Raw genomic sequence first — 16,033 nt, 5'->3', positions numbered from 1 at the left:
TTTTCACATTAACAAAGACAAATGTATTTTTTTAACAAAAAAATAATTTCTGAATTAAAAGCAAAATAGTTAAGATTGTTAATTCAATTCAATTCTATATATATTCTAAATAGAGTAATTGAATTTAATTATATAATTTAATATTTTATCTCAAATATAAAATTATAATAGGTTATCAATTGAATTTAAATCACACATGGAATTAAATTTAATTTCAAATGTAATTGATTTTAAACATACAATAAATAGATATTGTTAGAATCTTGATTTAAAATTATAATTAATGATATTCATTCTTTTTAATACATTTTATTAATTTAATTGTTTAGAATTTTAAGGTACTGTATAAGATTTACATTATTAACTTTAATATAATTAATATTTAATTATTTTAGTTATATAAGGTCTATGATCAAATCAATTTACTATATAATACGATTTAAGATTAGATTTAAATTTTAGTATAAAATTTTTTATTATCTTATATAAATATTAAATCCACTGTTGTATTTGTTCGTTTAAAATTTTAACTGTATTATACAAGATTGTAACCTTTCATATAGTGACTCTTTATTACCAAAGTCAGCTTTTTTTTGGGATTTAATAGAGGTAAAGCTTAAGCTCTTAGGCATTTATATAATTCTCTAGCAAGCATGATGAGAACACTTCTTGTTAGCAGCTGAAATGTTGTTGCTTCCTTGATTTCCCAGGTTATTTTTTGACAATTCCAAGTTAGACAAGTCAACTACAGTTCCTCAATATTCTTCCTGTGTCTTCACTAAATCTCCATTGATCATGTCGTTTGATTCTTCAATGCATTCTGCTTTAGAAACAAACTTCTCTGTTCTAGTCCCGTTTTTGTTAGCTGACGTACTTTTTGTGCCCATCTCGGCTTTTCCCACATCATTCTTCAACCTATACACCAGCAAAGCTAGAGGGACTTGACACTATTCTAGCTCGTTGAAACCTTATCTTCTACGAGGCATAGACCATCTTCAGTGGTGAAATTTCGAGTGTTATTTTCAGCCCTTTCCTTCTGATTTCTTCTCACAGAAAAATCTAGCCTTTCACATGCACTCTTATCATAGATATGGACTTTCCCATTACGTGCTCTGCTGCCTCCTGCCATCCTATTCACATCCTAGTTCGTAGGAGAACTATTTAGTATATTTATTACTCAGTACCCATGAGTTGTAACAGACAAAATGAACCATTTAGTTTAGCCTAATGGCCATACAGTACAGAAGCTTTCGCAGCATTGAGGAAGAAGGGGATCAGAACTAGAAGAGGGTTTCCAGTCAATGTCTAATTAGAAGATGGATCTTCTAGTTTTCAATGACTGTCTTAGAGATTAGGAATGAGTAAAAAAACCAAAAAATTAATTAAACCGAGAAAACTAGAAAAAAATAATTATAAAAAATGAATTATAAAAAAAAACCGATTAAACCGATTATAATTTTAAAAAAACCGAATTGTTCGGTTTTTTTTTTATAAACCTGAAACCGAAAAAACCAAACCAAACCGAACTGAACTCAAACCAGAAAAAAACCGAGTCAAACCAGTTTTTGTCCTAAAAAACCGAATCAAAACCGGTCAGTTTGAATTAATTTTAAAAAATTTTAAAAAAAATTTGTTTAATTTTTTTTTTATATATAAAACCCAAATCAAACCGAAAATAATTACTATAAAAAAAAAAATCTGTCCGGATGGTAGCAGTTTACAGGCCTAGGGAGCCGATAGCTCATTTGCTTGCTGCTGGCAAAGGAGGCCCAACTTTCCAACCAGTTTTCAGAAGCTATTAAATTTTCTTTTCTTAAGCATTTATGATCAAATAGACAAATCTTGTCTTGGAGCATAAAGATATGAAAATGAAACTTTTGCTAATTTTGAGGCCATTTGAAAATCGATATTTTATAAGGATTGGATTTCCATTATATTCTTTAATATTTAATGAATATTGACTATTTAAATTTAAAAGGAAAAATATTAATTAATAAGTTAATAAAGGAAAAACACACGTTAATTAATGGATTAATTGATGTTTTCTCAGATTTTATATTTATGAGACGAGGAAATACTTTTCTTTTGCTTTACCTTGGAAAAGTCGAGTTCTATAACGTTAAGGCCAACCCAAACAAAGTTTCACAAAAACTAAATTTTTTTTTTGTTTAAAATTATTATTTTTTATATTAAAAATAATTTTTTAAAAAATAAAAAATATATATATTATTTTAATATATTTTTAAATAAAAACAATTGTTATGGTTATTCCAAACACGCCATGACTGCAGTCCTGCCTTAATAAACAAGGCAGTTATGTTTTGATGGTCCGTTTACAAGTCAAAGTCTCCGCCTCCCTCCCTCTGTTTTTGGGTGCATTTGAAGATTGACTTTTGTTTCTTTCTCCTGTTCAACAATTTTGATTAGTACTAATCCATATTTCCCCTCCAAGAAGCCAAATAAAAATATTCCCGTAAACAGGCTATTAGCCTTGGCAATGGCACAGCCCGTCGAGGGTTAAAACTTAAAATTGGTAAGAATGCTTAAGCTCCATCCAGCTCAATGATCCTGAAGAACTAATTAAGATTAGATAAATAATTTTTTACCCCAAATCCTTGACCAAAAAAGATGGTTCTTGATTGGAGGAAGTAATCACCTGTTCATAGCTATACCCCCAAAAGACAATCCAACTCCAAGAACTAAAGTCAAACCATGAAACTTAACTGTTCACCAAAATAAAATAATCAACTGAAAATCTTGAAAACAATTTAAAAAATCTCTCATGTTAAGTAGGTGACAATGGGTACTTTTCATGACCAAGTTGCCTCTGCGCTTTCCTTCTCACCCCTTCTTCTTGACTTTAGACTTGAAAGAACTTTTCCTTTTGTTTCTTTGATTTTTGTTCAACAAGCAAGAAAAACTTTTTGTATTTCCCTTTCTTTGATCATTTCTTTCTTGTAATATTTTTTTTTCTAATTTAGAAAAGTTTATTTAAGTAAATTTAGACCATAAGCAAGTAAGAGAGATGATGGACTATCATGAGCTTGCTGCTATGTCATCTTACCAAGACACCCTTAAGGTTCTTGAGGCTGATATTCAGCATGCCAATGTGCTGTGAGTCTTCTCTCTCAGTGTTTCTAGGTTTTTTGGGTTCTTGGTTTTCTTTGCTGTTTATGCTTTGCTGCTGTTCAAGTTTTGTGAAAAGTTTCGAAATTTGGTCTCTGTGTTATAACTCTATCCTCTTGTTGTTGAAGGAGAACCAGAAAAATTGCATGACTAATGTGGATTTTGTGGAAGTCCTTTGGTTTATGATCAACAATTTAATCTCTAGTTCTCATGGCTTAATTTTCATTTTGATTTTCATCATCACATAAGCAAGTCATTCATTTTAAGGTTTTCTTTTGACTAAATACTCATTTGGGCAATTGTGGCTTGTTCACAGTCCATTCTTAGTTCTGGTTTGTGCTTGAAGTTTATCCAGCTTGCATACCAGAAAGATGCAATTTCCTCTGTTTTTCTGTATTTTGCATTTTGAAGGGCATTCATTCATTTTAGAAAATCCCGAGTTTCTGCTGTGTTGTGGGTGCAGTTTGCAGAGTTAGCCTTGTTTATGCAAACAGTTTAGTTTAGTTGCTATATTTTTTATGGAGTTTGGAGCATTGTAGGGCATAAGTGAATTCTGAACTGCTAAGTCTATAATAGTACTTCTTTGAGGTTCATTCGCGTGTGAATTTACTTGAGGGTTGATATTTGCAGGGCAGCTTCTATTCCAAGAGCCAAATGTGGTTCCTGTCTTCAAATGAAACTGGTTTATAACCACTTAACACCCATTTTTCTGTTTTTTCTTCAATGGATGGATTGCTCATGTACATGTCTACTTTCAACTTATTTGAGCCTTTTTGACGTTGTTGTATACAAGGTTGGTTGGCTGTTTTCCTGCTTGTTATGCTTTACTCTTTCGAATTAGATGGTTTAAATCTTTTGTTATCTTTTGAAGAATCAAACCACAGTTCTTAAAATTTGGTGTGCTAAGTAATTAATTCCATTTTTAGGTATGTTCAGACAGGAAGCAGAAGATTTCTTCATGCAGACGGATAGCAACCATCCGGCAATTCTATGGTGTGTAAAAAAACAAATTCCTCTATAGTTTTCGCATCTATACAATGACTGTCAATAACATGCACAGACATGGTACATGGATGTAAAGATGGAGTTTCTTGCAGATATTGCCTTACACAACATTCAGCGTATTTCTGTTTTTTTTTCCTGTAATGATTAAGGATGTTAACAACTGTATCGGCATCCATTCTTGAACACCATTGTATGTTTTTAAGTAATGAATTGTGCTTCCAAGATTTCTTGCCAAATCATGAATAGGATATGGTATCATGGTATCCCATGTTGGCTGAATATTTTGGTTCTTGTGCTTAGTTTAACAATTTCAAGTCCTGGCTCGCTCAAATTGCAGATGTTATATTACCATCTCTTCAGCGTCTTCATGGTGATACAATGGAACCAGATATGACTCGGGAAGAAGGTCACTGTTTGGAAATGATAGTGAAGAATAGACTGGAAGATAGGAGGAAGCTTTCAGATGTGGAACTGCTGAGGGAAGACGAATGTGGGATCTGCTTGGAACCTTGCACTAAAATTGTCGTGCCAGGCTGCTGCCATGCAATGTGCATCAACTGCTACCGTGACTGGTACGTGATTTTTAAAGCTTCACTTTTACCTCTTAAATTCTAATATTTTCCATCATTTACATGTAGTAGTGGAAAAGGTGCGTAGGTTTAACATTTTACGCCCATTCCTTGTAGGAACACAAGGTCAGCATCTTGCCCATTTTGCCGAGGAAGTCTGAAGAGAGTGAATTCAGAAGACTTGTGGGTTCTCACTTGCAGTATTGATGTTGTTGACACTAACACCGTGTCAAAGGAAGATGTATTTAGGTTCTATCTTTATATAAAGAACTTGCCGAAGGATATCTCGGATGATCTGTTCCTGATGTATTATGAGTACCTAGTCTAATATGGTAGACAAGAAGAATGACGTCAAATTTGGAGAAAAAATATCATACCATCACATGGACATAAATTATGGTGAGGTTTCCGCATTGAAAATTAACTGATTGATTGTTCAGAATAATGAATATGCTCAATGGAAGAAAGCCCAGTTATTGTATCGAATCTGGATTTTTTCTTGTTGAGAATGTGGAAGGAAAGCGAAAGGAACATGGGGATAGTTTGAACTGTGAAATCTGACTCTTCCATTTTTCTGAGCTTATTTCTTGGGAGATTTCTTACACTATCATGATCATGAGTTGACTTTGATTTTTGGACTGATTAATGGGAATGATATGCTGCTGAGGAATAAAAGCCAGCCCAGCATTTTGTTGTGCCACAAGAAATCTTTAGATCTTTATCTTTCAAACGATATGGACGTTTTAATTTTTAATATAATTATTAGGAGTAAATTCCATGCTTGTTCACAGTTTTCTTTTACCTGCATTTAAAAAGAATTCCTTTATTAAAGTTAGTTGACAGGTGAATCATTAGATACATGAAGAAACTTGTTTCTGTGCTTCCTTATCAAGTTGATGATTGTGGAGCATTCTCCCAAGTTGTCCATGGCAGGCTTGAATTTGTAAAACTCTCCATGCAAATGATGCCAGCACAAGTTAAACAATATAATACCATGGTTTCCTGGTATCGCATGCATAGTAGCAATCATGAACAGGTAGTTTGGAGCTGCTAGTCCACATCTTCTCAGTAGAAGTATGCAAAAACAATTGCCTCTGTTATCAGCCTTGTATTGATTGCTTTACTAGAAGTCAACTTGATATTTGAAGTTTCAGTTTATGCTAGTGGATAATCTATAGGAAGAGAAGGTCATAGTGTGTGGAAAATGTCAGACAGCTTAGTGGCATTCTCACACATGGTATGATTTCCTGCTCTATTCACTGGAACAGAGGAAACATGGTTATGATCTGGTAGGTATATATGGGCAGAACTCTTGCACTGATGCCGGTTTCGGATACCGAAAGGCACGCTTTGTTTTTCTTCCTTATCCACCTGTTTTACATACAGAGTTCCAAAACTCTATCTGTAAATACCATTTATGAGTTTTTCTTAGTCGAAATGTTGAAGCCATTGCGTTTCTCCTTAGCAGCATATTGCTGAAAGGTTTAGCTGTAGATGAAAGCTGAAAATGTTTAGTCCTGCTCAATCAACCCCTCAGGTTATCCTGGTTAATTTCCGAGTCATAGAAGTTGATAAGGAGAAGTGTCTTGTGATATTTTATCCACGCCAGAGATACCCAATGTTAAGATAGAGTGTGTCATGATTGAATCTATATGCATTTTTTCTTAGTATAGTACCTGATCGACCGAATCAATATATATAGTAGAATCAAATTGATTCCTACTTGAACTATTTTTTCTCTTTTCTCAACTAGTTAAGAGTAGTTATGGAAAGAAAAGGTTTAAAATTACGATCAATTCCTTTTTCAAATCCTATTGCAGCTGCACGAGCCTTTCCCGCGTGTATAAAGGACCTATGAATAGGAAGAGCCCAGGAACAAAATGAGAGGTAGCTAACCAACTTTTAGAAGAGATATAATTAACTGCATTGATCTCGGCACCACCTACGGAATTTAATGAATCTATAGGCGTTGTTGTCATATCTAATATGTAACACCCCATCTTATTAGTAAGATGTTGTTCGCTTTAGGCCTCTCAGTTCATCCAAATCCAGGGTTTTTATCCAAGTCACCCTCACGATTTTGTTCTTGACAGCCACGTATGACCCCAAAACGCGTCTTACTAGTCAAGGTGAGCATGTACTTATAAGACCCTGGCTCTAGACGCTCACTTCCGAAGATGGCTCACCTTAAGATCCGGTGATTTGGTGATTTGATTTGGTGATTTGAAAAGTATCTCATGATTCATAAACACCATTACTGAGGCTGGTTAGAAGGAGAACAATTCACACATGCTGTTTCCTGTCCATCAAGGAACCAAATGGAGGATGACTGAATGTTCCACTCAGAAACATGTGACTGAGCTCCTTATACATGGCTTCGGTGAGATGAACTCCATCCCAGTTAATGTACTGAGAAGGGTTTGAGCAAGCACTTGCCTGAGATGTGCCACATGTTGAAAACACTTCAAAATTGTAGGGTGGACCTCCTGATCCACAGCATGCCATGAATGGCTCTTCGAATCCGTACTTCTTTGGATTCTTCATAACCGTGGCGTAGGCATTCCAGTAGTCGAGATAAGCAATGACAGCATCGGGGAACTGTTTCCTGAGATCCTGCACTGTCTTTTGGTAAACAACATTATGGGTGTAGGACTGATTGTTTGCGCTCTTCACGCAGCCTAAATCGTCTCTGTCGTCTTCAGAAGCCAGGACCATGGCCAGTGGCAAGCATCCTGTTGGAGGCAAACCTTGAACAACAACATGTTTCACACCTTTCTTCAGCAATGTCTGCAATTTCATAAAATCGAGTTGCAGAAATGATATCACCATCACTGAATTGATCTTGCTCGTTAGTAATTAAAATGGAGTAGTTGTTGCCATGTAGAAGAATGAGAATTCAGTTATTACCTGTAGGAATCCGGTGACGCTGCTGGTCGCAAGCTTCATAATTGTGTCACTTGATACAGAAGATCCAACAGTATATGCATAGTCATTGACTCCGATTTCACCAACCCAGATCAATGCGTCATCAAATACTGCCTTGCACTCAGGGCTTGATGACACAGTCCCTTTACAGCCCTGACTCTCCAAGAACTTGTTAAACCAAATCATTTGAGTTTGAATAGATTGAGGAGTCATGTCAAGGGTGAGGTTGTTCTTCACAAAGAAAGCATGATTTATTGCTGTGGAGCCAGCAACAGCAAAGTTGACCCCGTGAGGTGCATTGCCCTTGTAGCCTCGGTAGGGTAGCAAGTACGGTAAGGACAGTGTTTCAGTTACAAAGTCAATCACAAGCCGCCCATCAGAGTATCGGTTGGTGGGGTGGTGAAAGAAGGTGCTGCCATATGGATGGCTTGAGACATGGCCAAAACCAGAAGGACCTGACGCAGACCTGGTGTTGCCGGTGTCCGTAAAGGAATCACCAAAGGCATAGATTTTCTTGAAGGGACTAGTGGTCTGAACTGCAGAGTTAAAAGCAAAATTCGAAGAGCAGAAAAAGAAAACTACAAAAGAGAAATAAGTGGAAGGAGCAACCATTTTCTCAAAGGTTCACAGGCGTAGCACTTAGCAGCTTCTACCGGCTGAATATATGATGCAGCTTATATATTTGTGATCTTTTTGTGAATGGCAGTTGTGTCCTTGCTCTTTCAACTCATGCTATCATTTTTCAAATTGAACCTACCTAAGCTCTAAAGATGGATCATGTGATTTCTCTAGTCTTTTGCTTTGCCTACCTAATAATGAACATATTAATGCCTTTCGCCTCTATAGATACCAAAAATGTGGGGTGCTCTTAAACTACAAGAAGCCAGAAGACACCTGCGGAAGGAATGGGGCTCTGTTATTTATTTCTATCATAAGAACATTGGTCCGTACAAATATGAAGTGTCAAATGTCAATGGTGCGAATTGGATGGTTCAGGGTTAAGAATTCCGAGCCTCTAATTAATTGGACTCAAATTTAGTTGGGGCTTTAAATGAGGATACGACGTGCTCTCCAACTGTCTCCCTGTTGATCAGAGCGCTTAAAAGAGAGACTGATAGAGAAAAGGGATCCCAGCAAAGGAAATTATAGCAATGGTGGGTGGTTGAAGTTGAGAGGCAGATCTTTCCCGTTTACAATAAATTCTCAGCATTCTTTTTCGGTGCTTGATGACAACCACCTCCATTGCTATCCAAGCAGTGGTGTAAATGCACTGTACCATGCAAATAAATTCACCATGCTTCCTTGTAAATTGCCGGCTTTTGTCCATCCTGCAGTTGCAGTGACTTGCATGGATATGGCCATGGTCTTTAAGGAAGAAGGATATCCTGAGATTGATCGTGGTGGGTAATAATTGAAAAGGGACCCCATTGCTACCTCCACCGTAGCCTTGGTATTGGCATCTAATTTATGATGTGTCCATGTCATAAACCGAATTGTTGGCTGGAAATTTTGGCGTCCATTCTGCAATTTGTTTTTACAAAGCTTCTGAAAATGATACAGATTTTACAGTATCACACTCGGTAAGCAAACCCCAAAAAGTATAATCCAAAATGCAAATGATGGGATAGGCCTCGTGAAAAATGAAATTAACTTTAAGAAAAAATCAGAATGTTTCTAAAAAGAACATTTGGAAAAGAAAAGAACTCTCTCTCCCTCCTCCCCTCTCCTCCAAATCATCAAAACGAGGCTGACATTTGGAAAAACAAGATTAGTGTTGCGTGGATTTGACTAGGGTAAAAATTGAAAGAAAAAGGATCGAGGTGAAAAAGATGCTGGAAATAGGTGTTGTGTTCAAAGTTGGCATTACAGTTTTAATTTGGTCCTCCAATTTTCAAAATTATACATTTTTGGTCTCTATTTTTTCAAATTTAATTTTTGTGCAAAACTTTATTTTTAATATTTTAAAATCTTTAATTTGTAAGAGGAGAGTGAGAGCAAGAGCATCGCTAGATTCCAGTATTAAAAGAGAAAGTCATTATTTTTTTTAAATTCTGATTATCAAAATAATTGATTTTACTGCCAGTAAATTTTATGTGATAAAAATAATTTGATAGTGATTATTTAAATATAATTATTGTTTTAATAAATAGATCCAAATCGAAAAAGAAAATTCTAACCCAGGCCCAGTAGCATCTAAGCCTTTATACAGGCATTTGCCATTTAGCCCTGTGGATGAGAAAAATCCAACTGTCATGTAGTTTATTTGTCGTCACCTCCCAAAACGCCCTTGAAGGGGCGCGTTATGCACTTATGTCTAGTTCCTTTTACCCGACCAGTCCATTGTTGTGGCCACGGCCTAATACCACTGCCATCGAAGGGTCATTTACAAAGATGTAAGCCTGAATTTTTGTGTTTTTAACTTGGCAAGGGTTGTTGAACCAATTGCGGCACCGTTGTGCGTACTTCGTCGGCAGGAGTCGCGTCGCCATCTTTGACTGAGTGTAGCAAGCATGTTGACAGGTGTCTTCTAAGAATCACCTTTTTTCTGTTGGGTTGTACGAGTATTATTTTAATGTGATGTATTAATTATTTTTTAAAATATTTTTTATTTTAAAAATATATTAAAATAATTTTTTTCACTTCATTTTTTTTAATGTTTTTATTTTTTTAATAGTATTTCTCTAAATGGTTTTTTATTTTATTTTATTAGAAAAAACATTCTAATTTTCCTCACAAAACATTGTCAATTAATACAATATTTTTTCTTATAGGTTTTTTTCCTTCTAAAATTATCTATTGATTTTTTTAATATTAAATTGATGAAGAATTTAGCTTTGTAATGTTTTTTGATTTTTATTAACAAAAAAGACAAATCATATAATGAAAGCACCGTATCTTTCCTCAAAAAATACTGTGAATTGTTACAAATCATTTTGTCCAATCTCTAAGTTTTTTGATCACCAACACAACTTTTTTTTTGTAATAAAGTATTGGCTCCATCATACCTTTAATTTCTATTATTTATCTAGCGCTGGTTCATAACTATAACACTATCAAATACATCTATTTTATAAGCTTGCAACACTGTGCTGGCATTCCATCTGAAAACATAAAATAAAATAAAATAAAATTAATTTTAAATATAAAAAATCAAAATTTAACTATCCCGTTTGAGTTCCAATGCCTCTTGTATTGGAAATCTAGACATGGTTGGAAGGGACTCCGTATGGCTAACAGTACAATCTCGCATTGATAAAAATTACCTTGCGGTTTATAATCCGGAAGAGCTCATTACTCAACTGCGCGTGTATTGCTCCCGTTATTGTTTCCCTTCCCTGTTATTGGGCAACTGGAACCTGGTTTAAATTGGAGAAAAACCTTTCCCTGTCATGGTCCATCTAGACTCGCCTGGGGGCATTAATCATCTGGTATGATCAATTTCCAACTAAAATATGGAGACCGCATATCTCTGCCCCCTCCCACTTTCACCAAACAAACAAGGGCTCTTGCCTGCATCTCTCAATGATGATGCAAGACATGCATAAAAAAGAAACACTACTTAGTTGACATGCATAAAAAAAAAAAAAGTTTCAGCAGCATACAAATCATTTGGAAAATGGAATTAGTACTCCAATCAGTGACCATTCACATAAGCTCTCAAACATCATCTGGAATTAGTGGCACTCTAATCAGTGAAAAATCACTTAAGCTCTTGACAACTATTTCTAAGCATAAAAAATGCTTGAAACCAATTACATGCATAAAGAAAACAATGGACTCACTAGAGATGAAATTATCCATAGTAATTAACCAACTCTTCTATCACCGGCTTGACTCCGTGACTCCAAGAATAGTCTAACAGTTGAGTAGATTAGAGAAGGTTCAGCCATTGCACCATTCCCATAATCTCCACATGCCAGCCTCTTTGAAACAGGTGGGATCAAGGAAATTCCAAGCTCATCAATTGACATAAGATGCCGTTCCGTGAAAGGGTTGCTCCACATGAAAGTGTTCATAGCCGGCGCAACAAAAAGTGGCTTGCTGTAATCCCATGCTCGGACAATGCAGGTCAGCAGATTGTCACACAACCCCCCAGCAATCTGCATTGACGCATAAATGTGGAAGAAAAGATCAGCACGTTTTTCAATGATTCTTGAAAAGAGAAAGAGATTAAGTTAATTAATAATGTAGGAAATACAATTACAGGAGACCAAGATAAGTCATTCTCAAAGATCACTCACTCTGTAATGAATTACTCAACATACATGAGCATATGTTTAGATAAAACAATAAAAATAAACCCAAAATAAGGCCAGTCCTTAATTCTTATTTATCCTCAATGTCTAATGTTAGAGGAACTTAACAAAATAACACTACCGTGATCCTTTATTCAGTACGAAACATTAACCATTCTAGTCTGTCCATGCAGCCTATTGGCTAGATATACACTGTGGAGACACAAAAGACGCAATATTATTCCTCCACCACATGGTGGTTTCTACCTCTCTCCTTTAGGATTTTTAAAATATCTACAGGTAAATATACAATTCAATCACATATATGGTTTAACTAGGGAAATTTATGTTCAATATTTGTTATACCAGACATGGACCATATAAAAAAAAGGAAGATTTCCATACAGAAAGTAGCCAAATGACAGAAAAAGAAGCTTACCTTGCCAAGCGTATTAGCAGATAAAGGAGCAATAACCATGATATCAGCCCACCGTCTTAACTCAATATGAAGCACAGTATCTCCTATCTTATTCCAACTCGACCATTCATCCTCGTCGGTGTAGAGCACAACATCCTTAGGCAATGCAGCTCTATCAATGAAATGTAAAGAAGCCCTAGTAGCAACCGCTTTCACTTCAGCCCATTCAGAAAAACAATGACAAAGATTCCCAAATTTAATAGCAGCTACACTCCCACTTGCCGCTAGTAGAATCCTAGGTTTCCTAGGACCGGCGGCGGCGGCGACAGCATTAACTTGCGCTGTATCCATCTCTGCTGTCACAGGTTCCGAGTATTCCATCGTCTATCCAACCTAATCAAATACAATTGGTAAAGATTAACGGGCAACCTAGAAGTGAAAACCCTAAGATCTAAAACAGAAATCTTAGAGAAATTGAAAATAAAGAAGTGATGGTACCGTTCAGTGGAAAAGGGAAAAGCTTCCTGAGTGTTTGATTCGATTCGTAGCTCGTCTTCTGGAGATTGAGATTGACGTCTGGGAGCTCTGCTGCTGGCGCTCGCCAGGTTTAAAATGGCGGACCGATTGGATCACCGAATAATTGGTTTGACCTCAGGCACGTGTATAGTGAGCCCGACCTTGATTACCCATAATCAATTTTCGGCCCGCAATGAATTATTACAGTAGTAGTAATTTAAAAAAAAAAACATTTAAAATAAAAAAAAATTATTTTTTAAAATTTACTTGCAAGATGAGCATATTAAAATCATTTAAAATTATAAAATTAAAATTTTTTAAAAAATACTTTTTAAATACAAAATCAAATACCAACAATACACTCTTATGCAGGTTTATGAATTTTAGATTTCTATCTTAAATTTCAGTTCTAAAAATTGAAAGAGGAAATCCATGGAAAAATGAAAGGAGAAAGAATAGGCCATGCACATTACAATCATTAAAAAAAAAAGAGTTCTATAAAGGCAAGTACTCGTCTAGTCATAAATAAATAAAACAAAAACAAGCACATGCTTGTTTTTGGAAAGGAGGAGGGTACCAATAATTTATTTATACTGCCATTAATTAAAATATATGCGAAAAAAAGGAGATTTGGTTGGATTATAATTGTGTATGACAAGTTAAAATAACTAAAGTATACTCACAATAATTTATAGCTTGTTTGAAATTATAATAATGATTATAATTTAAAATATTTTTTATTTATAAATATATTAAAATAATATTTTTTTATTTTTAAAAAATTATTTTTAATATTAAAATAATTTTAAAATATAAAAAAAATTTAATTTAAAAAAAATAAAATGTTTTCAAACACGGTTAAACTGTGTTTCTAAGAGCCCGTTTGGTTACGTGGTTACGTCCACGTTTCAGGCGTTTTAATTTGACAAGCTGTTTGGTTAACAGCAACCGGCGTTTTCAAATAGCATGGGGCCCACTGTCTTTGCGTTCCAAACGCAGGTTTATCAAAAGCATCTGCCATATGCTTCTTGCGTGGCTGCTGTTCAGAGAAAACACATTAATAACTTTACCAAAAAAATTAATTAGCCCTAACGTCCCTCACTGAAGCTCTAACCTCCCTCACTGAGCTCTCCCCCTCCAAAGTAGCCCGAAGCCAAAAATCAGTCCTTCTCCTCTTGACAAGCTAGCCAAAAATCAGTCCTTCTCCTCTTGATTTCAAGCCAAAAATCAGTCTTCTCCGTTTCAAGCTAGCTGTTTCACAGCGAGGGAAACACACCCACAATACCCATTCTCTCACACATATCATCACCACTGTGTGTATCACAGTGTAGATCACGCCCATCTACCACCGATCTGCTGCTATGACGAACTTCTTTCTCGGTTGAAGAAGACACACTGTGACCCAGGTAATTTTCTTCGAACTTCACCTGAAAAATTGTTTACATCGTGGCTTATCTGCTAAACACACTGTTTTCTCTAACCACAAATTTCGTTTGCTCTGTGTTTTCTTTGCCAGAACCAAATACAACATCGAAATTGTCCTCTTGGAAAGCTCAAGGCCAAGCATCTTACCAATCTCTGTCTCGGTTGCAAAGGAAAAATTAAGGTCAATTGCTCTGTGTCTGTTGCACAAATTAATGTAGTTTTTAATTTTCAGTTGTTGTGTTTAGGGTTTAGAATAAAAATTTCTGTTATTGTTGTGTTTGATTATGTATGTTTCGGTTGATTTTAATTCTGTTACTTTGTTATGCCAATTGTATATTACATTTTCTATTATTACCGCTGCATGATCTGCTTTTCTTCCGGTTTATGATGCTCTGTTACTGTGTTTGTGTTCGTGTTCCTTTTTATTTCGATAACTTCATATGTGTTATAATTAAACTCTGTTTTTTTAATGTAAAACAGAGTTGTACTTGCGAGTGATTTGTTCAGCTTACTCTGTGTTATAATTCGGTTTGTGATGCCCTATCATGTAGTGTTTGTTCAGGTTCTTCAAATATTGTTACACTGTTTTGTGTTGTTGCTTATGTGGGGTTATGTTGATGGCCTGAGGTTGAGTTCAAGTATGTGCATTTTAATGAGTGCCTAATGTTGAGTTTAACTAGCTGATGTGTTTAACATTAGGAAAATTTTCAAAACTGAAGGAGGATTCCATTTGAACATGTTTTAATGGAAATAAATCAGTACTTGAATATTGCTATATACACTGAATGCTGGACGTTGTCTCTTTAGCATGCCATCTTACGCTTAGGCAATGAATAGATTAGCTTGTAAACACTTTAATGGAAATAAACCTATCAATGAAAGTGTTGAGCTGATTATGTAAGTCTATGTAATCAATTTGCAGTGTAATCAATCTGCAATTTCTATTTCAGCTTGCGATTTAATTAGTATAGATTGTGCATTCCATGTCCTTTACATCGCCTCTAGGAAAGTAACCTGTTATTTGTTAATTAGACAACACATTTTAACCAACAACATGGACGATTCTCAATCACAAGATAAGGCTTGTTGGAGTAGAGAGATGTTGCATGCATTTTGTGACATATGTATTAAAGCAATTGAGCAAAGTATGCGACCCAACACACATTTCGACAAAGCTGGTTGGAAATATGTTATCAATTGCTTTAAGGATCAAACTGGTCATGCATTAACGAAAGCTCAATTAAAGAATAAGTGGGACGGAATTAAAAAAGATTGGAGAATCTGGAAAAAGTTGCTTTCCGAAATAGGAGTTGGATGGAGTGCTGAACTTGGAACAATTGCAGCTCCAGATGAATGGTGGAAAGCTAAAAACCAGGTCTGTCTTTTTTCAGTATGTTTAGAGCTGTTATAAGCAGCTTGCTTTCGTGTTTTTACATCATTTTTTATGCATTTTGTTGTTCTTTGTCCCTTGTTGTAGGAGATACGCGGGGCAAAAAAGTTTAGGCATGCTGGCATTGATTCAGGATTGTGTTGTAAATATGATATCATGTTTACAAACACAGTTGCTACCGGTCAGTATGCTTGGGCTCCATCACAGGGTCTGAATTCGAATGAAGATGGTGGCTGTCAAAGGCAAAATAATGCAGTTAATGAAGACCCTAATCTTGCTGAAGGTAGTGGCGATTCTGAGGAGGATAGTCTTCCAAATTTTGTTGCCGATGTCAATAACATGGTGGCTGGTGTCCATTTCGCCAACAGCACAAGCAATGCCAATCCAACTGGTAGTAGTGGGAAGAGAAAAGGTGCGCAACAAA

General features: G+C 35.6%; 3 protein-coding genes across 3 annotated transcripts; 1 reads left to right on the top strand and 2 right to left on the bottom strand.

Annotated features, from left to right (window-relative positions):
- Positions 1-2,719: 2,719 nt before the first annotated feature.
- On the top strand, positions 2,720-6,007 carry LOC118057622 (E3 ubiquitin-protein ligase AIRP2). Its single transcript, XM_035070255.2, has 5 exons — positions 2,720-3,114; positions 3,757-3,919; positions 4,053-4,119; positions 4,469-4,703; positions 4,818-6,007. Exons 1-5 carry the CDS (start codon positions 3,026-3,028, stop codon positions 5,026-5,028), a joined length of 765 nt encoding a protein of 254 aa, XP_034926146.1. The 5' UTR covers positions 2,720-3,025; the 3' UTR covers positions 5,029-6,007.
- A 924-nt stretch (positions 6,008-6,931) lies between these two features.
- On the bottom strand, positions 6,932-8,519 carry LOC118057623 (GDSL esterase/lipase At3g48460). Its single transcript, XM_035070256.2, has 2 exons — positions 7,608-8,519; positions 6,932-7,487 (listed from the first exon to the last, which is right to left on the bottom strand). The coding sequence occupies exons 1-2, from the start codon at positions 8,235-8,237 to the stop codon at positions 6,984-6,986; spliced, it is 1,134 nt and encodes a 377-aa protein (XP_034926147.1). The 5' UTR covers positions 8,238-8,519; the 3' UTR covers positions 6,932-6,983.
- A 2,714-nt stretch (positions 8,520-11,233) lies between these two features.
- Positions 11,234-12,948, bottom strand: LOC118057624 (probable phosphopantothenoylcysteine decarboxylase). Its single transcript, XM_035070257.2, has 3 exons — positions 12,777-12,948; positions 12,300-12,671; positions 11,234-11,725 (listed from the first exon to the last, which is right to left on the bottom strand). Exons 2-3 carry the CDS (start codon positions 12,657-12,659, stop codon positions 11,432-11,434), a joined length of 654 nt encoding a protein of 217 aa, XP_034926148.1. The 5' UTR covers positions 12,660-12,671; positions 12,777-12,948; the 3' UTR covers positions 11,234-11,431.
- Between the last annotated feature and the right edge of the window lie 3,085 nt (positions 12,949-16,033).

Source organism: Populus alba, chromosome 15 (genome assembly GCF_005239225.2).
Source record: "Populus alba chromosome 15, ASM523922v2, whole genome shotgun sequence".
In the NCBI taxonomy this organism is placed as follows: Eukaryota; Viridiplantae; Streptophyta; class Magnoliopsida; order Malpighiales; family Salicaceae; genus Populus; species Populus alba.
Note: the sequence above shows the minus strand (reverse complement) of the source record. Positions and strands in the feature narration are given on the sequence as shown.

Bases quoted from the DNA above. Each gene is read 5' to 3' on its own strand.
- LOC118057623 (XM_035070256.2), bottom strand. From the start codon at position 8,237: ATGGTTGCTCCTTCCACTTATTTCTCTTTTGTAGTTTTCTTTTTCTGC. The intron at 7,488-7,607 runs GTAATAACTGAA...ATGAAATTGCAG, and splicing joins GCGTCACCGGATTCCTACAG to ACATTGCTGAAGAAAGGTGT.
- LOC118057622 (XM_035070255.2), top strand. From the start codon at position 3,026: ATGATGGACTATCATGAGCTTGCTGCTATGTCATCTTACCAAGACACC. The intron at 3,115-3,756 runs GTGAGTCTTCTC...TGATATTTGCAG, and splicing joins ATTCAGCATGCCAATGTGCT to GGCAGCTTCTATTCCAAGAG. The intron at 4,120-4,468 runs GTGTGTAAAAAA...CTCAAATTGCAG, and splicing joins AACCATCCGGCAATTCTATG to ATGTTATATTACCATCTCTT.
- LOC118057624 (XM_035070257.2), bottom strand. From the start codon at position 12,659: ATGGAATACTCGGAACCTGTGACAGCAGAGATGGATACAGCGCAAGTT. The intron at 11,726-12,299 runs GTAAGCTTCTTT...GCGTCAATGCAG, and splicing joins CTGCTAATACGCTTGGCAAG to ATTGCTGGGGGGTTGTGTGA.